The following is a 21,079-nucleotide window of genomic DNA, read 5'->3' as shown; positions in this document are numbered from 1 at the left end:
GACTGCATTTTCTTCCCATGTGCTTTCTGGGGGTATGCAGCTGAAACAGGATGAAGACAGGCACTGGGATGACCAAGTTTCGGGGCTGCCTCTGTCACTCCCTGAGCTATGGCAAAGCTTTTATCTCCTCTTAGAGACTCAGTTTTCTCTCCACAAAGTGGTGATCCTGTCATCCCTGCCCTGCCTCCCTCCATGATGTGGGGAAGATGGAGCCTGCAGTGGATGTGAAATGTGGTTGGGATAAGATGTTCGTCTACGTGGCCTCCTGTAGACACACAGGGGCTGCAGCTGCCATTGGAATCCTGGCATCCTCTGCTTTTTAATCTACCTTCCCTCGCATTTGCATAGGGCATCTCTACAGCCGATATTTAATATTTACCGGCTCACTCTCATCAACCGCGTTTGCTGGCATCATAAATGATCGTCCCTGTGTAATGTATCACATAGAGAAACTGACCTAGAGAGGCTGCTGATGTCACATGTGGGCCACGCCCCGGACCCTGGTCTCTGGATTCCTGGCTTTTCCCTTCTACCTCGAAAAGAAGAACAAAGAGAGCCAGCCTTTCCTGTGGTGCCATGTATGGCCCCAGGTGCTGTGTTAGACCCTTAGCACCCAGATCTCAATGATACTGGAAGCAGGTTACTATCCCCATTTAACAGACAAGGAAGCTGGAAATCATAGTGGTTCAATGCAGTAATGGATAGAGCAGCTGAGTGTAAGACAGTAGGGGCTGGTGTGGCTCTGGATAACTGGAGAGGCAGCCTTTAAAAAACATTTTTTTTAAACGAGTGCTGGCCAGACCAAGCATATCTAGGGCAGCTGAGTGTAAGACAGTAGGCAGACCAAGCATATCTAGGACCTGGTTTGGTCTGTAAGGGCCACCAGTTAGAGGGCCCTGACTAGTTTTAACAAATGAGATGCTGAGATCCAGAGGGGGGAAAGGATTTGGTCCCATGTCACATAGCTGGTTAGAATAATTATAGGGCTGTTGCTGGGTACTGCACTTACACAGATGAATCTGGTGTGGTCCCTACTCACAAGGATCTGGGCATTTGTGACTTAAAAAGTAATATGGGGGAGTTCCCTGGTGGTCTAGTGGTTAGGATTCGGTGCTTTCACTGCGGAGGCCCGGGGAACCAATCCCTGGTCGGGGAACCATCCTGCCTGCTGCGTGGTGCAGCCAAAATAAAAAATAAAAAAAAAAGAAAAGTAATATGTCTCCCATGTGGACAGCCTGATCCTGTTGTCAGGGCCTTCTCCTCTCTGAGTTCATTTAATTCAATGACTGGTGCTCAAATCCAAGGTCGGGGATTGTCTTTGTCATTACTATCTTTTCTTTTAAATAGGCAAAGCATACATAAGGTAAAAAATTCAACCAATTCCAGGAAGTTTACAGTTTAACCTCACAGCAGGCCATCAGGGAGGTACTAATGGGTGAGCCATCCAGTAAATGACACAAGGAAGCAACACCCTGGGCCGGGGCGTTGACCACCTTTAAATGGCTTAATGTTCAGTTCCCTAAAATGGGGATTATTAGGTTGTTTTAAGGATAAAATGGTATCATGCATGTAAGCAGCTATTATTATGAGCACTTGATAATTGGAACCTATTAATTAATAATGCTGGGTAGCCCAGGGAATGGGATTTGGCCAAAGAATCGAGAAGTTTGATTTCTGCCCCTGCAGACACCATACCACCATCTCCTGGCCCCCCTTGTGGTTTATGGGGGAAGGGTGGGATGGGAAGAGGGCTGTGGTCCTGATGAGCGTGCCCTGGAGGGGGGACTTCTGATGTGAGCTGGACTGACTTCTTCAGTTAGTGGTTGAGGTTTGGCTGTAACCTGCACACTCTGCTTCTTGAGATCTTGGGATTTACCAGGGACACCTGGGGAGAAGGGCTGAGAAACTCTGAGACAGGCTGCTTGGGTAAGCACCCCACTACGAGGGTAGTGATCAGGGTGAGTCACCACCTCTGAGCCTGTCTTGCTTTCTCATCTGTAAAATGGGTACAGTCCCGCAAATGACCTTACAGGGCTGTTGTGAAGATTGGATTAAGTAATCAAAGTGTTTATCTCAATGAATTCCCACAATAGTTCTATGATGTGGGGTTACACAGCTCCTAAGGGGGCAGGTAGGGGCAGGCGCAGGAAAGAGCATCTTAGATTGCAGATGAACGTCAGGTCACCTCCCTGCCCCCAGGGCAAGGAAGCTGCTGAGAGAGGGGAAGTTGTTGTCCAAGGTCACAGCTAGTCTGTTTTAGGGCCAGAGCCGCATCCCTGATCTCTGGGCTGCCATACCCGGCATCAGACAAGCCCTCCACCCCCTGGCACTGGTCCTTTCTATAGCTTTGCCCCGAGGGGTGCGTTTCAGGAAGGTGGTTTTGCTGGGTCGTCGCCTTCAGCAGCAGGACGGCGTCCACCCTCCCTGAAAACGGGCGTGCGGGAGTCCCCGAGCGCCTGCCAGTAGAACGGAGGTGGGGAGAGCTACCCTCGTGCCCCCACCCAGCCCGGGCGAGGGGGCGGCCGTGGGCGGCGGCGTCCCCTGGCTCTGGTCGGGCGCGCTTCCCTGTCGCCGCCGCGGCCTCCCTCCGCCTCCCTGGCAGCCGCCGTGCCGCGCGGGTGTTCAGTTTCTGCGCGGGGATGAGCGCAGGCTGCGCCCGGCTCCCCGAGAAAAGAACGAAGCGAGCGAGGGCTCCGCGGTCCTCGACAGGGGCCTGGCAGCACCGTGGAGGGGGCTCGGCTCTGGTCGCCGGGGCCGGACGAGTGTCGAGCCTCAGCCGCCAAAGGGGACGCCCGGGAGCCGCGCTGCAGTCGAGGGTAACCGCGGGCGGGGCTGGGCGGGCGTTCCTGCGCTGCGCCCCGCGGGCCCCGGGCTGCCCGGGAGCCCCTCACTCCTTCGGGGCGCACCGGGGCGGGGTGTGGGTCGCCTCCCTCCCGCGGGCTGCACGGCCGGCGTCACGGAGCCGCTCTTTGTGTCTCCCGGGGCTGCGTGTAAGTGTGTAGCGTGTGTGCACGCGCGCTCGGCGCCTCCAGCCCGGTCACCCGGTGCCAGCTTTCCAGGTCCCCCCGCCAGACCTTTGCCCGAGGGGACGCCGCCTGGGCTGCCGGGGGAGTTTCGCTAAGTTGGAGGGAAAAGGGCGGGGTGGGGCTGCCCCGCCTCCCAGACCCGAGGCAGCGCCCCAAAGTTGGTGCTGCAGGTGCAGTGCCCCCTCCTACCACGCTCCTCCCCAGCCAGCCCCGGCCTTGGGAGGTGGGAAGCCCCCAAAAGCTTAGGTCGCGGGTGCGGGGTTTTCAGGCGCCAACTTGGAGGGTGTCCTACACAGATGCCGCCTGCGCCGTGAGTGGGGGTGTGGAGGGGCGCGGCTTTCCGGGCAGGGGGCGGCCGAGGCGGAAACCAGGCCGGCTGGCCGTCCGCGGTGAGAGCTTAGCGGCCGTGGCACCGAGCCGGGGTGCCCATGTGACTGCGGTGTGCTTTGGAAGAGGAAGCTGTTAGAGGTCAGTGCAAAGGCGTCACGCCAGAGCGAGCGAGAAGCAGGAGTGAGGGGGGAAACGCGGAATGAGTGCGGGTCAGGCGAGGAGGCAGGCGGGGTGACGGCTGCAGGGGCCCGGGACAGAAGCCGCCCCGTCCCAGCTCCCCTGGCCACCCTAAAGCGTGCACTTGCCCGGCAGGAGGGGCGGTCCAGGCCTGGCAGCCAGGAAATGAGGGACATGGGAGGAGGGGCCTTTCATGGAAAGGCGGGGCTGGAAGTGGCTCCCCCAAGCTCCGAGGGGCCTCGGAGGGTGCTGGAGGGTGACTGGGAGGGCAGAGCAGACGCAGGCTCAACTTGGAGAACTTTCCCTTGTACGCAGCAGCCGCAGCTCGCAGGGATTCCGTTTCCGCGTGTGCTGGGGAGGCTGGAACTGCGGCAGGAGATTGGCAGGTTGAAGGTGGACGACCTGTTTGGCCAGGACGACCTGTTTGGGGAGACTTGGGTCCTGGAGCCCAAGAGCCAAGCTCCTCTCCTTTCTGCTTTGGGCCCCTGGGTGGGTATCCAGCTGCAGACTGAAGGAAGCACCTCGCCTTTCTCCACCCCACAAACACTTAAATTGTTTCCCCCAGACTGTGTTCTGCTCAGGCCTGGAGGAGGTGGAAACCAAGGTTAGATTAAAGAAAGAGAAGAAGAAAACCGAGAGGAAGAGTGGTTTTAGGAAAATGAGGACTAATATTTTGAAGTGGTGCTTGGAGAGAAGAGGCCGGCGTGGTCCATGGGGGTGGGGTGGACTAGGGCTTTAGCAGGCCCCCTACCCCTCCAGTTCCTTGGAGAGAAGAGAATCACCCAGGCCTTCAGAGTGGGGACCTGGCTTGGGTGGGCCGGGAGGAGGCAGCAGGGTGTGGAGGCGGAGCTGGAGCCGGAGCCGGAGCTGGGACTTTAACAACCCCAGCGCCAGCAGCACAGCCCGCGCCTGTCTTCGTGACAGGGCTGCGTCCTGTGCTGTCAACTACACCCCTCCGATGGGGTTGCTAGGCAGCGGGGCTCTGATGTGCAGGAAGGCCTTCTGATTTGTCAGCCTCCTGCAGACACATGGTTAAGGCTCCTTCCAGCCTATCCGGAGGAGGGACGCGGGGCACGCCGCGTGCATACTGCCGAGCCCCGGGTCCACCTGAATGTGAGGTGCAAAAGGCAACCAGAGGGAGGGGGCGCCTGGAACCCTCCAGCCTCCTAACCAGCTCAGCCCACGTCCCCCCTGGCCCCCACCATTATCTCCTCTCAGGCTGCTGGCTCCTCCCTGCCCGACCCCGCCCCATTCCTCTCCTCTTCCCAAACCATGGAAAAGCAAAGTGCAGCGGGGAAAAGCGGTCAGTGGGGTAAGCGTGTGTATGCGGGCCTCCGGAGGTGCGAAGGTGTGGGAGCATGAGCCGTGGGGGACTGCCCCAGCCGTGCTCTTGTGGCTTTTGGGGGAAGGGGTGGGTGAGAGGGAGGGGGCCCTGGCACTGCCGTCTGCCAGGCCGGGACCTGGAAGCCTGTCTGTCCCCCCTCCCCCTAAGCTCTGCTCACCCCTAGGAGGGCAGCAAGTGGAGGGAGGAGGGAGGGGACGGCTGAGTTCCTGTAAGGAAGGGTGGGTTGTCTGGCAGTTGCTAGAGCTTAGAAGGGGGGCTGCTGGCAGGTTTCTTCTCCCGAATGCCCTCCCTCTGTCCAAGCCGCTCAGGGCCGGGCTCTCCTTCTCTAACTCCTTCCCTCCCTGACTCCTTCCCTCCCTCTCTGCCACTCCACCCCCCCCCCACCCCGAGGGTCTTTATCGCTTTACTTTTTTTTTTAGCAGCTTTATTGAGGTACAGTTCACATACCATTCATCCACTTAAAGTGTACAATTCAATGTTTTTTAGTATGTTTACAGAGTTGTGCAACCACCATCAATTTTGGTACATTTTTGTCACCCCACAACGAAGACCTGTACCCATTAGCAGTCACTCCCCATTTCCTCCCAATACCCCCAGCCTCTGGCCACCACTAACCTACTCTCTGTCTCTGTAGATCTGCCTACTCTGGACATTTCATACGTGGAATTAAACACTGTGGTCTTTTATGGCTGGTACCCTTGTACTTCCAGCTGCATTGCTTACTTTGCAGTCATTTGCAGTTTGCCTTGCCATTTAACTTTCCCAGGGTCATGCTCCCTTAAGAGTGTTTCATCCTTAATGGCAGGGGTCTTATGCTTTTCTCTAAGTGCCATGCCTAGCTCTGGGCTGGACCACTGGTTGGCTCTCAGTACATGATTGTTGAATGAATGAGGAGATGAATGGGGACTAGTAATTGGCAAGCTATGCAGGTGGTTTACAGCTGAATTCCAGAGGGCCCAGTTGCTGCAGAGGGACCTGGCAGCTTGGGAGAACTGCAGGTATAGGAGCTGGAAGGAGCAGAAATGAAGCCTCTTGTTTGGGTAGGAGGCAGGGGTGGGGCAAGAGTAAAAACCGTCTTCGAGGAAGGAACCAAGTGGCCTGTGGGTTGCCAGCTCTCTCTCTCGGGAACCTGAAAACAAAAATGCCTCTCCCAGCCTTGGGGGCAGGTAGCCAATGCTTGAGATTCGCCACCTGATCACAGGGGCTTCCCCCATGGGGAACTCCGATTAGATTTGGGTCTAAAAAAAAAGAAAATTCCCCAGTGTCAGCGTTTATAAAAGGGCAGCAGGTCAGGCATCTCTGAAGCTGTTTGCTTGCCTCCTGTGATTCAGGCATTGAATTGTTTTTCTGCTTCCCCGCCTCTGTGCTGCAGGTACTGTCTGATGAGCGTGAAAGGTTGTTTCACTGACTTCCACATCGACTTCGGAGGCACTTCCGTTTGGTACCATGTTTTCCGGGGTGGGAAGGTGAGTTGAGTCTCTTCACATCTCTGTACACGCCTGGCTGTTTGTGCATGGAGGGGCTCGCTCGCCTTTCTGCTTCTGCCCCCGCCTCCAGCCAGACCCCACCCTGTGAGGACTTTCTCACTCTCTGTCTTCTTCTGGAGGGAAAGGTCAAGGTCAACTCTTTTGCATCACATCTGGTCACCCTTTCACACCTGCTTACCCAGTCCAGTGTCCTACGCATCTTGGGCCAGATTAGAACTCCAGATGTGGCTCCCAAGAACCTCCAGCATTTCATTTCCCCCAGCTGTAATTTCAGCTCCAGCACTGGGACCTTTTAACTTAAAAGTCTAGTTGCCTGCAAGAACAGTTTACATTAGGGACAGACATCACCCAGAGAAAGGGCGTGAGGCATGTGTTCAGGGTGCTCCTGCTGTGTCTGCTCCTGTGTGCATGTCCACGTGGGGACGTAGGGGTCCCTGCATGGAGGTGGGTGCTCCTTGAGAATACGTGTGTGCTGCCCTGCTCCTCTGGGTCTGCGTGTGCATTTGTCTTAACCGAATGTGTTGGAAGAAATTCCGGGTAGGAAGTCATCCCTCTTGGTTCCAGATGTTTTTCCTCCTTCTCCAGAGCCAGCACAAGCTGGTTTTATTTATTGGGCCATTTTATCCTACAACTTAGGAAATTCCCCTTCTTTTCCTTCCCCCACCTCCCTGACAAGCCCACGGCTCAGGAGAAAGAATGTTCCACTCAGTCCAGGAAGTCTTCCCACCCTGGTGTTTCAGCTGGAACGGAGATTCTCTAAAGGCGGGCAAGGGGTGTCCCAGAAGGGCGGTACAGCCTTCTCTGCCACCCCAGAGACCCTTTGGGCCTGGTCCTGGAAGGGTGTCCGGGGATGTGTCCTCCCCCATCCTCCCTGCTCCCAGGCAGGTGGGGCTGTCTTCTGGGTTGTGGCAGAGCCTGGAAGAAATCAGAGACTTTGGCCTGGATCTTTAACTGATTGCTTCTTTTTCCTTCTAAGATCTTTTGGCTGATTCCTCCAACCTTGCACAATTTGGCACTGTACGAGGAGTGGGTGCTGTCGGGCAAACAGAGCGACATCTTCCTGGGAGACCGTGTGGAGCGATGCCAAAGAATTGAGCTGAAACAGGGTTACACATTCTTCATCCCTTCCGGTAGGTTCCCGCGAGGCTGGCGCTGGGCTCTTAGCAGCCTCTTGTTGGCCGGGTGGCCTCAGCTAGGCGTTTAGGCCAAGTGATGGGGTTTCTCTGGGCCTCCTTGCCCTTGGCAGTCCCTGAGAGAAGGAGAGAAGCAGGCCTCAGGCTGCAGGGAAAAATAGCCTCTCACATCTTACCTGTTTTTTCCTGCCTGTGGGCTAGAATTCTCTCTTGGGGAGAAAGCCTCCTGAGGGCCCTCCCTCAGGGGAAGTTTGAATGCCTTCCTCCAAGATGCCCTGCTGAGATTTCTGAGGGTGAGGATGAGGGTGGTCCTGTGGGGAGGGGAGGGGCAACTTTATCCTGATGGCTGGGGAGGGGAGAAGGGGGAGTTGGCCCAGGGGAAGAGGGTAGAGGGGAATGCACCCAGAGTGGCAGCTTCCTTCCTGCAGAACAAGATGAAATGTAATTGGGATCAAGGTCAATTTCTGTACTTGGACTCGCCCCTTTAAAAAAAAAAAATTAACTACAACTATAGCAGAGGGCAATAATTAAGAGCATGGGCCCTGGGGCCAGAAAGCCCCGCCCTAATTCAAATTCCTGCTCTGCTGCTTACAAGCCTGACTTCCTGGAAATGACTTAATCTCAGTGCCTCAATGTTCTCATCTGTAAAATGGAAGACTTCCCAGGTGGTAGTGAGGACTGAGTGAACCGAGACCTATTGGCCTACAGCTCCTGGGAGATGGGCTGAGGGCTTTTGGCCAGTTACAGGCTGAGTCACTAGTGGATGTGGCAGATGACCTGGGAATCTTAGGCTGCATTTCAGTGGAAGTGTTTTACCCAGCATGAGGGAGGTGACAGTCCCACTGTATAGAGTGAGAGGGTCAGGCCACATGTAGGAGACTGTGTTCCTCGTGGGTTGTAATGACTTACCCTCATGGGTAAGTCAACCTCGAAAGAGAGAAGAGTCTGGATACCACATCAGGTGAGGTGAATTTGAAGGAGGAATTGGGTTGTTTTACCCAGGAAGTGAAGGTGTATGGTAATGGCCATCGGCCAGTTGAAGGATCATATCTTGGAAGACAAGGTATAGCCAAGTGGTATTGGAATGAGTTGCTCTGCTAGGCACTGAGCTCCCCGTCACTGGAGGTACACAAGTAGAGGCCATATGCCAAGGAGCCTGCAGGGAAATTGCCACTGAGTGGAAGCTTGGATCTTAGGGTCCAAGGCCTCCTTTGAGGCCACTAAGATCCATTGGATGGAGAAACTGGTCACACTTAAGTTGGACTGGAGTTGGCCTTGGGTCTGGACATCAAGTCAGTGTCAACTGAAGGGGAAGCGGTTGTGGTAGCAGTTCCCACCATGGGGATGGGACCTGCACACGCGGGCTCTTCTAGAAAGTTGGGCAGAGATTTCACTATTGGGGAAGTTTGGGATTTGGAGGTGGCGGGGTTTAGTGGGGGTGACTTTGTTGTCAGGGCCCCAGGTGCATCCTTGGAGCTGCTTGACCCCGGGAGGGGAGGGACTGCTGCTTGGGACAGGAGGGAATTGTAGTTGGTGGACAGCATTTATGGAGCACAGCCTGGAAGGAGGTGGTATCCTGCAGCGTGTTCAAGGCCACTGCAGGTGTGGGAAGATTGGCCCTGGTAGATTCAAAGGGAGGCTGGCATGCGCTTGGCCTTGCTGCCGTCTTTGTGACTTTGGGCTGATCTCTTCCCCTCTCTGGGCCTCAACTGTCCCATCTCTACAGTGGGGGCAGGGTGAGGCTGAACTCTGGGATCCTCAGGCTCCCTCCCAACTCTGTCCCGTGAGTGCAGGCCTCCTTAGCCTCCTTGGAGGACAGGCGTTTTTCTCGCAGGGCCTTTTTCAGAACCGAGAGGTGGCCCATTGCTTTCCCCCGATCTGGGATGGGAAGGGTGTTCATTTTGGTGCCTTAAGCAAGCTGGAAAAGGTCTCAAGAAGCAGCATCTAAGCCCCAGCAGGGGTGTGACTGTGTGTTGAAGGCAGGAAGAGGGGACGTGGATTTGAACTGCAGCTGGTAGGAGTCTATTTAGAATTCAGCAAAGACTTTTGGCCCTAACAGTCTTGAGTGAGACACCAGGATTTTTTTCCTGGATTTTGGGAAGCAAAAAAGGGACAGTTGGAATTTGTCACCTTCTCAAGGGCAGGGTGTACATGTGGTTCCCAGACATTGATTTCATGAAGTTAAAAAAAAAAGGTGGGAACTGATATCAATGTTATTATCTTGTAGTTTTGCTAAATATGGGCACTAATTTAAAAAAACAACCTGTCAGCTACTTTTGCTGATGTTTCATGAAAGGAGGACTATTCCTGACACTAAAAAAGATGGGAGTGCATAATTCCAGAATAAAGGACAGTCACTACTTGAAATTTGATGGGTTTGAGTTTATGAGAATCTATGCCATCTTCATTTTTCTTATTTTGTTGTCAACCAGTGAAAAATAAAGGACCAGAGTTTTGGAGTCACTGAACTAGCTGAGCATCTTGGGTCCTCACACCCTCTGAACCAGACACACATCTGAGATTTGTGGTAGCTGGGATGTGGCTTTGGGGAGAGAGCCTTGGGGAATCCCGCCACTGCACATGAGCTTTTGGGTGTGGAAAGTGGAGAATCTAATTCTGGTATTTCCCACCTCTGATCTGGGTTTTCACCTCCACAGTGTGACCTTAGATGTGCCCTACCTCACGCTGGCCTCAAGCTTCCCCATCAGCTCTGTGAAAGCTCGTGGATGCCATTGGGTTAGGAAGATTTTAAGTGTCACAGTATCTTTGTGAGACTTGGTTTATCTTTTTCTTCTTTTGTCTGAGGGTGAAGGGGTTGGGTGCTAGCTATGCTTCAGAGGTGGTGGCTCTTCAGGCCTTGGGCAAGTCTGAGAAACAGTAACTCCTAGCTATTTAACAGTATAAATAGGACCTGATCTCTTGGACCTGAGATGATCTATCTGTGAAATGGGTACAGAGCAGAGACAGGCTGGCAGTGAAGCAGGCTGAGGTGGAGGTGCTCTGGGAAACTGGGGAATTGCTGCTCGGTTCCAGCCAGTTAGGGCTGGAGGGCCTGGTGGGCCCAGCTTCTCATTTTTCTGGAGAGGAAAGCACTTCAGATAGCCTTGTGAAATTTCCCCATTTTTTTTTTAAACTTTATTTATTGTTTTGTTTTTGTTTTTGGCCACATTGGGTCTTTGTTGCTGTGCGCAGGCTTTCTCTAGTTGCGGCGAGCAGGGGCTACAGTTTGTTGCGGTACACGGGCTTCTCATTGCGGTGGCTTCTCTTGTTGCAGAGCATGGGCTCTAGGCACATGGGGTTCAGTAGTTGCAGCACATGGGATCAGTAGTTGTGGCTTGCTGGCTCAGTAGTTGTGGTGCACAGGCTTAGTTGCCCCGTGGCATGTGGGATCTTCTCGGACCAGGGCTCGAACCCGTGTCCCCTGCATTGGCAGGCAGATTCTTAACCACTGCGCCACCAGGGAAGCCCGAAATTTCCCCATTTTGATAACACAGGTGGGTCAAACTGTACATGCCCCTGGGTCTGATGCAGCCTGTGGCCTGGCAGTTTGGGACCCTGGTACCAGCTATGAGGTCCCAGAGAGGAGAGGCCATCCTGGCTTCATCCTGGCAGCCACAGTGCCCAGCCCCGGGCCTGGGCCAGCACAGGGAGTTCATGGATGCTCCTGAGGGCCGTGGGCCTCTGTGAGGCACCCCTGAGTTCTGGGACCTTTGGGTTTATCCCTGCAGCAGCCACACAAATGTGGGTCAGGGGCCTTTTCATTCCGAACCCTGAGCGTTTGGGCGTGGGTCAGACACCATGTGCCCCCGCGGCCTTCTCGTCCCTTCATGTCCCAGAGAATACCCGTCAGTTGGTTTTGTGGGTCGCCTGATTTCCTTTTGTGGCTGGATCTGTCCCTTGTCGCGTGGCCTGATAGCCTTTGTTGTCGCCTTCATGTTGTTGGAGACTCTGGCCTGGAAGCAGGAGGCAGATGCCAGCATCCTCGGTGCAGTCACCAGTCTGGGAAAACTTGCTCTCTCGTGCTTCCTGGGATGCAATGAACGAGTATTGGGAGGGTGGATTCAGATGGGGCTTCTGAATGCTTTATTTCCACTCCCTGGTTCTTCCGGAGGCAATTGTTTATTTAAAAAACTTTTTTTTAAAAAAATCTTTTTATTTTTTTTAATTTTTAAAATTTTTTGGCCGCACTGCACTGCATGTGGGATCTTAGTTCCCCGACCAGGAATGGAACCAGCGCCCCCTGCGGTGGAAGCGCTGAGTCTTAACCACTGCACCACTAGGGAAGTCCTAGAAGCAAGCGTTTAAGTAACGGAGCGGATGTGAGGAGGGCTGGGGGCAGGGGCTGGGCAGTGACTCTAATCCAGGCCAGGCTGCCTGACCTACCTGCGAGGCACTGGCCTGGGGAGGAGAGGAGAATGGAGAGAAGCTTCTAGAACCCCTGGAATGTCAGTACAGATTCCCTGCCCCTCTCCTTGCAACAGCACCTCTCACATCAGGGGAATAGATGTAAGTCAAGTGAGTCTGCGTTTCCAGAAGGGAGAGTCCGGGGCTGATGAATGCAGATTCACGAGGGTGCCGTTCTTTCCAAAGCCCTTGTGATGGACGGGACTACCACGAATATCAGCGGCAGTTGCTTCCATGGTTTGAGTTCGTACAAGGGAAGCAGTGGTCTTCTTCATTTCACACGGGCACGTGGAGGCCAGGAGAGGGGACAGGCAGGTGCCCCAGGCCACGTGGTGAGTCAGCACTGGGGACAGTCTCCAACCCGGGCCCCCGGACATGGGCGTTCATAGGCATTAGGTGGGCATGCGAGGAGCGTAGGAAAGGGACCCAGGAACCTTTGTCCCATTCAGGCTTCACCCCACCATGAGCATGTGCTTGAAACCCGGCTGTCCTAGGTCCCAGTCTTAGGAAATGTTGCTTGAATAATGCTGATGGTGGTAACAACAATAGTAATAGACAGTGTGGCTCCGCTTGGTAGAAACAAAAAAAAATGTACAGTTGAGAATATCAGCTGGTACACAGCTGAGGCGGAGAGGCTGAAGCAGATGTGGAAAACGGGACTTGTTTTTTTTTTGGCCTCGCTGCGGGGCCTGCAGGATCTTGGTTCCTGGACCAGGGATAGAACTTGTGCCGCCTGCAGTGGAGGCGCGGAGTCTTAACCACTGGATCGCCAGGGAAGTCCCGGAAACCGGGAAACCGGGACTTTAGAGGCGCAGCCGCACTGCTGCACGGGGTGGGGCGGGGGGCAGGGAGGTGGTGGGGAAGGAGCCCAGGTAGCTCCGCAAGGGCACACCTGGCGGGCAGAGCGGTGGCCAGAGCTGTGGGCGGGTAACCGCAGAAGCAGGTTACATAAAGCCTTCGCTCCTGTGCTCCTGGCTGGCGGGTTGCCCCTGCCCTCCCCTGAGCACCACCAGCTCTGTCCCACCGATCGTCCCCAGCAGGGGAGGGCCCGCCGCCCAGAGTGTTGACACAGATGCCAGCAGTGGCCTCGCAGCCTCCGAGCTCTCTTCCCAGGTGGCAGCCCGGCTCCCGGCAGCCGTGGCCACCCGTGGCTGCCCGTGACTCAGGCTCACCGAGGAAAGAGGCTGGAACTGCTCCCCCTCGGCGTGGGCGGGGAGGCCTCTATACTTTGCCTCCGAGCGAATGAATTAGCCTCAGGGTTGTGGAGAAGGCTTGGGATCTCAGGTTGCCCCTGTCTGTCCCCTTTCCTCTCTGCTGACCCTCTGTCTTTCACCGTGAGTCCCTTGGCCTCTGCCTGTCCTTGTCTTCGCTTCTGTCTTTCTTGGTTCCCTTTTTGCCTCCCCTCCGTGTTCGCAGGCCTGTCTCCCGGGACTCCCAGGCCTGTGCTAATAAGCCTGTGATGTAGCGGCAGTGCAGCGTGGCGGTTAAAAATGGAGCCGCTGTCACTCACCTGCTGCGACATCATTCAGCAAGTGACTTCCTTCTCGGAGCCTCGGTTTCAGCATCTGTAAATGGGAGTGGGTTATAATGCCACCCCTCCCCTCGCTCTGCACTGTCCAGTACGGTAGCCAGGAGCTGCATGGAGGACTGTTGAGCACTGGACACACACGTTCAATCCATCATTGAAGGAATTAGGCGGCTTGCTTTGTCTCTAGCCTTCATGGACCAAGCGGAGGCCAACTCCCTGGGTCCCAGTCCTTACAAGTGACTTCACTTTTCTGTGGCTCAGCCTTCTCGTCCGTAATTTGGGGGTGAATGTCGCGTGTACCTTGGAGGGATCTTGTGAAGATTAAATGAGAGCAGCCCTGTAAAGCCCTCAGGCCAGTGCCTGGCACAGAGGTAGTCCTCGGTTATCCTTCTCATGATTGCAGTGCCAGCCTTCGGCCAGGAGCTCAGGGAGATGAAAAAGCCGTGCCCCAAGGTGCTAATAAGCTGCAGTCAGCAGGAGAGGGACTTGGGGCAGAGCAGGAGCAGAGCTTCTGCAGGTGCCATGTGGCAGAGGAGACCGCCTGGAAATGGGCCTTGGAGGGTTTTGATGGCAGGGGGTGGCTTCGGGCAGAGGAGGCATCTGGGTTCTGGCAGGATGTCACGACCCTTAGTTGTGGCCCCGAGCAATCCTTGACACGTCCTGAGATGGACGGTCGCTGGGATGATGAGGAAAAGGCTTAAGGACATATGAGTAGGCTGAGTGAGGGGTTTTCAGCTCCCTGGCCTGCAGGGGAGAGGGACAGGGCCTGCCTCTCTGTTGGCTGCTGCAGCCAGGTCCATTGTAACACTTGATCACCAAGGTCTTCAGGACAAGGGGGTTGGTCTGCAGCTGCCCAGGACCTACTTGAGCTAGCCAGGGGTCACTGCCAGCCGCAGTCAGTGGGGCTGCGGGTCTGGGTCCTCTAGGCCAGCCAGGACCTCAGCCCTCTGCGTCAGGCAGCCCGAGCATCCTCCCTCTGGCCCTGGGTGCTCACCTGGGCCTCCTGCGCCCTCCTGCATGTGGGCATAATGGGGGCCCCCAAAGGGCCGGTGGCTGACCCTCTCTGTGCCCTCCCCACCCCAGGCTGGATCCATGCAGTCTACACCCCCGTAGACTCTCTGGTGTTCGGCGGAAACATTCTGCACAGCTTCAACGTGCCCATGCAGCTGCGGATCTACGAGATCGAGGACAGAACGCGGGTGAGGCGGCTTCCTTTTCTTCTCGTGGCCACACCGGCCCCCGAGCTCTGCCTGGTGCTTAGGGCGCATGGGGCGGTCATTCCGAAGTCCTTCCTGGTCCCTTGTCCCTCCTGCTCCCTGCCTCAAGCTGGGTCTTGGTCCTGGTTCTGCAGGGCAGGGGGTGCCCGCGAGAGCCCCACCCAGAGCCCCGGGAGTTTCTGTTCACCTCCAGGCTGGTGACAGCTGAAACCCCCTGTTGAAGAGGAAGTATCTCTTGAGAAAGCACCGTGAGATGTCAGGAACCGTGCCTCTTCCTTCTTCCCACGTGTATGAAGGGATGTGAGGGAGTGGGGGGATTTCATGGTTGTTGTGGTGGTGGTTTGGAGCGGGGGGCGGGGGCTGGACCTTGGAAGGTAGGTCAGGTCTTGACCATGTGGGGGCCCCAGATGTGATGTAGGACCCCGAGGAAGCCAGTGTCTGTGAGTCCCCCAGGGACTATCTGAGTTCTGCCTCAATGTCTGCTTGTGGCTGGCAGGGGGGCGGTCCCCTTTTCTCCTTGATGGTTTCTCAGACACTGCATCCCACCCCCAGCCCCATGCCCTAGGAGCAGGGGCCAAGGCTCAGGTACCTGACAATGGGCCCTCTGCCGTGCTCTGTTCCATTCCATGAGGTTCCTCTGAAAAGCACTGGCTCTTCCTTGCTGGAACTTGACCCAGCGTCCCCAGGCATTTGAGACAGGTCTGAGAGTGGGAAACTGGCGAAAACAGGGCCTACTTCTTCTTTTCTCTTATAGTTCTTCAAATATTTCTTCTCTCTTTCTTTTTTTTTATTGAGATATAATCCACATACACAAAGTGCACAATTCAGTGGCATTGAGCACATTCACGGTGTTGTGCAGCCATCGTTTCTAATTCTAAGACATTCTCATCACCCCAAAAAGAAACCCCATACTCAGTAGCAGTCGCTCCCCATTCCCCCCTCCCCAGCCTCTGGCAGTCACTGGTCTGCTTTCTGTCTCTGTGGATTTGCCTATTCTGGATATTTTACGTAAATGGAATCATATAAAATGTCCTTTTGGTCTGGCTTCTTTCACTTAACATCGTGTCTTCAGGTTCATCTACGTTGTGGTATTTGTCAGTGCTTTGTTCCTTTTTATGGCTTAATCATATAACATTGTATGGATAGACCACACCTGGTCTTTTTGGGCTTTGCCTTGGAGTTGACTTTTTTCCCAGAGAGGGTTGTCATGCCCGGACCCTAAGGAAACATCTCATAGAAGCAGGTGCTCTGTGCCCAGGATTCATGCCTTTCTTGGTCTTGTTTCCAGGCCTTGGTCTGCATGGAATCACATACATGAGTCAAAGTCTTAGCCAGTGTGTATGCATCTGACCTTTTTTTAATAGCCCCAGTGTTGAGGGACCTCTTCCAAGAGTTTCCTGGGGACCACTTTGAACCATATTCAGTGGGCAGGTAGGTGTGTTAACAAGGTCAAATGCACATTCTTCAGATAGGCTAGTTTGCTGCTGGGATGCCCAGATCCGCGGAGACTGGGTCTTGCTTTGTGGATTTTTGTGCCTCTCTTTTCTGTTGCCTGCCTACCATCCCTTTCCCGGTCTGGCGGGGAGGCCAATCCCTGCCCTGGTTTGGGGGATGCTGCCCTGTGGCGTTCTAGAGAAAGGCACCATTTGGGTATGAGTGGTCATCTTATCATCTGGGTCAAGTGTTGTCTGGGACTCTGGCCAACTGTTCTTTGGCCAGCCCTGAAGAATGGGCCAGTTTGTGTGTGAGCAGACAAGTAGGTGTGGGATAGAAAAGGAGAAAAAAGTCAAGCCCACAACTTTCCAGGCAATTCCTGAAAGCCAGAGTCAGGCTGGGATTTCTAAAGGCTTCAGCAACTCACTTGGCAGCCGTCCCCCTCCCCCAGGGAATCTGGATCATACATCTCAGTGGATTTGGGCCCCATCATTCCGTTAGGAGCCCGGATCCCCTCCCCTGTCTGTGAGAGGTGGGAGGGAGGGTAATGGAGTAGAACCCCGAGCACCATGCTGAGCTGCCATGGAATATCGCACCCACGTGGAGATGAGTGTGGCAGCTCCCCCTCCCCCAAAGCCCACTGTCCCTGTTGTCTCAGTGGGCACCCCATCTGGTTTCCTGAAGCAGGTGGACGGGCGGGGGGCAGGCGGGCAGGCAGGCTGGGCGGGAACCAGCAGCAGGCTGTTTAATCTGCTTTGATTTCTGGTCTTTGGAGAGGGCTTGGCTACAAGGCCCAATTGTTTATGTCTTAGGAGCCAAGGCAGACAAAAGATGCTGGGAAGAGAGAGCACCGGAAGCCAGATAAAATGCCAGGGCTCCTTGTCAGCTCGCTACAACTTAATTCTTTATATCCCTGCGAGCTTTCTTAAGAAGGTTATGGCCATTTAAAAATAGTTTTTCAAGAGTCCTAAAACATGACTTTGCTTGGAAACCAAATGCTGAGGGTGGGACAGAGGAAACTGTCAGTCTCTAAGCCCCATGGTGTGGGTTTGTTTTAGAAAGATAATTTGCTTTTGTGGCCCAAGGTGGGGGACCTCCCCATAGAGACCAGGGGAACCCCAGTGTTCTCCTATGTGTAGGAAGCATGTCTTGCTCTCATGATTTGAATTTTTCTGGGCTGCATGATAGGTGACTTTACCCTGCTGTCCATAAGGCAAGCACGCACAGGTGCAGGCATTCTGGGACTGGGGGGTTTTTCATTTCCCGACCCCCTTTTGTAGATTAAATCTTTCCCCTCTCATTCTAAAGATAAGCAGAGGGGTGAAGAGCTACACCAAAGAATGGTTGTGTTGCATGTTTATTATTTGAAGATAACATCTCGACAACTCTCACTACCTATTTTTAACTCCAGTTAGCTTGATAAGGGATAGGAATGGTCCAATTGATCATTAAACTGCCATCTCTCTTATATTTATCTTTTTTTTTTTCCCTAATGGCTCTAGTGAAAGCAGCCTTCTCAGGAAAGGTAATGCCAACATGCCCTATTCCCTCTCAGCCAGTGAATCTATTTGGAAATTGCAAATAATTTACCCTTCCTCTCACCTTTCCCCTACCATTGGATTTTTTTTTCTTCCATTGACTTTTTTTTTTTTTTTTCCAGGAGAAAAACAAATTTTAAGACACTTCCCACCCACCCTGATATTTTAGTTTTTCAAGTCCTTGAGACCTGGGAGTTGTAGATGCACCAAAACATCTTTGGTTCTGATCTCCTAAGGTCACTCAGCTCCAAGAGGAAGGGCTTAGGCCAGGTGCCACTCAAATGAACCTTGGGGAACTCAAACTGACCCCTTGAGACCCACTGATAGATTGATTACCCACCCACAGGCTGGGAGCATGGCCTGCTTTCTGACTGCCTTGCCTTTCGGTGAACAACTCAATTTGATGAGGCTCTGAAGCTGTCAACAAATAATGTTGAGCAATCGTGTGTTTAATGTTCCCAGGCATGTGGCTGAAACCTTTTGAAGGCGAAGGGTGGAAGGCGACAACCTGTTTGTAAGTCAATTCTTTGCAAGTTTTGTTCCCTGTGGTGCTCTCTTGGAAAAAAAAAAAAATTAAAAAAAATAAAACGAAAAAGAATTTGAATTCCTTCATCAGCATTTGTTTTCACCCAGCTGGTTTCCCTTGGGTTCAGCAACAATGAGGGGAGACTTATCTTCCTCTCCTGAACTACAGCCAAAAAAAAAAAATTTTTTTTTTTTCCTAACCTAGAAAGATTCTCAGGCGCCATGGTGCCCATCAGGGCAGATTGGCTCAGACGGTTTCCCAAATTTGAAAAGTCAAAAGTAACTTGAGTGTTTTACCAATCAAGTCGGGAGATGTGAGTGAGGGTCTGAGAAGAGGCAGGCCTGCCTGTCCTCAGCCTGCTCTGTAGGTTTTGATGATTTGTTTCAAAATTGCTTGGCCCTTGTTCTGGAGTGGGGGTGGGGCTGAGAACTGCCCCCTCCCCAAACTCTCTTCACAGGAGGACAGGGTCTGCCTCAGGCCAAAGAGCCTTTTTCTCCTTTTCAAACTCTGGAGGACCCTGATTCAATGACTGGAAAAAGATGAATACTCTCCCAGCGATAAAACTGGGGTTCTCGGGAAAGTAGCTGGAGCCAAGGAAACCGCTCGATGATGTTCCCAACTCCATGCATCCCCCCGAGGAGCTCAAAAGCATGTGGCGGCCAGGATCTCATTCCAAAGCGCACCATCCACCAGAGGCAGGGAGGTCAGATGGACCCAGGACGCAGATGGGAGACGCGAGGCGCCCCCAGTGTGGGAAAAAGGCCTCGCAGCTGGAAACTGAGTCAGTGGGGCCTGGGGTGGATGGGGAACTGGAGCTGAGACTCTCAGAGGGCAGGGTGGGGGTCTTTTCCAGGTGGGCACTGAGAGACACAGGAAAATAGTATTTTAGGGCAGATGGAGCACCTCGGTGAGCTTGTATTCAATTCGCCTTCCTCCCAGATGTAGAATGTCACCTGTTGGTTGTGAGCAAAGCAATGTGGGAGAGTGTGCTTCCTTGACATTCAACTCCCTGAGTTCCTGGAGGACAGGAGAGGTGAGGAGGGGTATCTGGCTCCTGCACAGGTCCTTCAAGGCAGACCCATCCTTGGTGAGAGGGTCCAGGAGTGAGTGTGGACATGTGGGATCCATGTGTGGCCTCGCAGAAGAGGGCCCAGACATGGGAGACAGGGACCACCTCCCACCACCCGTGCCTGCTCGGGATGTAGTTTCTGAAAGGCTGTTCCTGTGCCAGGGCCATCAGTGGTATTTCTTCCTCCCCATGTCTTGCTGCCATCTCATCGGTGTAGACCCCGTGCTGCCACCCATCAGAATCCCCCTGGGGCTGGGCCTTTTCACAGCTCTGATGCACAAAGCTCTCTGCACCTATACCTCCTCCCCTGTAAGAAACAGCCAAAAGGGGATCTCCAGCTGGACTGCTGCTCCAGACCCGGGGTTGTGTTCCCCAGTGTTAGGATGGTCCAGAGTCACACCAGGAATTTGTGTCAGAGGGAGTCATCTGTGGAGATACAGGCTGGAAGTGCCAGGTGTTGTGGGGGAGGAGCAGGAGGTGGACCCCTCTGAGGCCCCACCCCTGTGGTAGGAGAGGCCACGCCCCCTCCATCCTCATTGGTCCGCCTCCTGTGGCCTCCCTCTTTGGGTATTGGATATGCTTGACTGCCTGTCTCTGCAAATGGGTAAGGTTTGGGGTTTGATTTCTGTTTTTCAAGGTGGGAGGGAGGGGTAGTAGAGTCAATGCAAGAATTTTGGAGAACCAGCAAGGAGCCTGTACCTGTTGTAGCTAGAATCAGGCAGGGGCTCGCATCCGCAGGTACCGCACCCTCTGTCAGCAGGTCAGGGGACAACTCTTTTTCTCTGCATCTCACAGAAGCACAAAGTGGACCCCGTACAGCTTTCCCTGTGCAAAGCTCAGGGACCTTTGAAATGATGCTCTTACATAGGCCTCTTCACCCGCTCTTCCTCCTCATTTGTGCATGCTGGTATCTTGCCCCTTCCAGCACTTCCCTCCAGCCCACCCCCCATTTTTCCTTCCCATCATTTGTGCTCTTGCTAAGATTATGAAAATAACTCCCACCCCCAGGAACTTTCCCCTCCCCCAACCCCAGTGCCGTTCTCTCCCTCCTTTCCCCTCTGCCGTCCAGAAACTGACCTGTGCACCTGGATCTTTGCTTTCAGGTGCAGCCCAAATTCCGTTACCCCTTCTACTATGAGATGTGCTGGTATGTCTTGGAGAGATACGTGTACTGTGTGACCCAGCGGTCCTACCTCACTCAGGAATACCAGAGAGAATCAATGCTTATTGGTGAGTGAGTCTTGCAGTCCGACCGCCTCGACGGCTCAGCTGGGGCAGGAATAATTCTTTTCAGTGGGGCTTTGGGAGTCCTGGGTTCTGGGAATTCTTTTGAGCCTGAGTGTCAGCAGATTCCTAGAGACCCTTGAGGAGGGGAGGGGAAGACATCCTTGTCAGTTTCCCACTTGGAATACAGAGTCCAAGAGAAGGAAATTGTGACCCCAACAGAGTCATCTTGGGGGCCCCCAGGTCTTGCTAGTTGACTATGCAGATGTGGAGTGGGGCCAGTCCTGGGCATGGTTGCTGAGACAGGCTCCCTACAGAGCAAAGAATCCTGGTTCTTTTTTTGAATCCCTCCCTGGACACCAGCTGATTCTTTTTTCTCCCTGTGTTGGGGGTTAGGTTTTTGTCTATATAGAAGCAGACCTAAGAGATGCAGCCAGTCCCTCAAAACCCAGGCCAGCTATAAGGCAGAGGGAGGGGTGACCAGGGCTGGGGATGCAAGCTTGGCAGAGCAGTGGGTGGTTTTGACAGAGGCAGGGAGAGAGCGTTTATAAGCCACAGCTGCAACGCCCTGCCCTGCTGCCATTACTTAAAGGGACATCACCCCCCCAAAATGGCTCAGTCCTTGAGTCTTGACTCACAGG

The 21,079-nt window shown here is 54.1% G+C and overlaps 1 protein-coding gene across 9 annotated transcripts in view; it reads left to right on the top strand.

The window, feature by feature from the left end:
- Positions 1-21,079, top strand: part of KDM2B (lysine demethylase 2B) — a 122,283-nt gene that overhangs the window by 30,834 nt on the left and 70,370 nt on the right. For 6 of the 9 annotated variants that reach the window (XM_060311181.1, XM_060311178.1, XM_060311182.1 and 3 more), the window contains exons 7-10: positions 6,251-6,344; positions 7,342-7,495; positions 14,514-14,629; positions 20,318-20,444. In XM_060311181.1, the coding sequence (XP_060167164.1) occupies positions 6,251-6,344; positions 7,342-7,495; positions 14,514-14,629; positions 20,318-20,444 (491 nt within the window). Of the gene's footprint in view, positions 1-2,534; positions 2,817-3,404; positions 3,495-4,634; positions 4,846-6,250; positions 6,345-7,341; positions 7,496-14,513; positions 14,630-20,317; positions 20,445-21,079 lie in introns of those variants that run through there. The other 3 variants (XM_060311183.1, XM_060311184.1, XM_060311185.1) reach the window with 3 other exon arrangements.

Source organism: Globicephala melas, chromosome 13, assembly GCF_963455315.2.
Source record: "Globicephala melas chromosome 13, mGloMel1.2, whole genome shotgun sequence".
In the NCBI taxonomy this organism is placed as follows: domain Eukaryota; kingdom Metazoa; phylum Chordata; class Mammalia; order Artiodactyla; family Delphinidae; genus Globicephala; species Globicephala melas.
The sequence above is the reverse complement of the archived record's forward strand: the minus strand, read 5'-3'. Positions and strand labels throughout refer to the sequence as shown.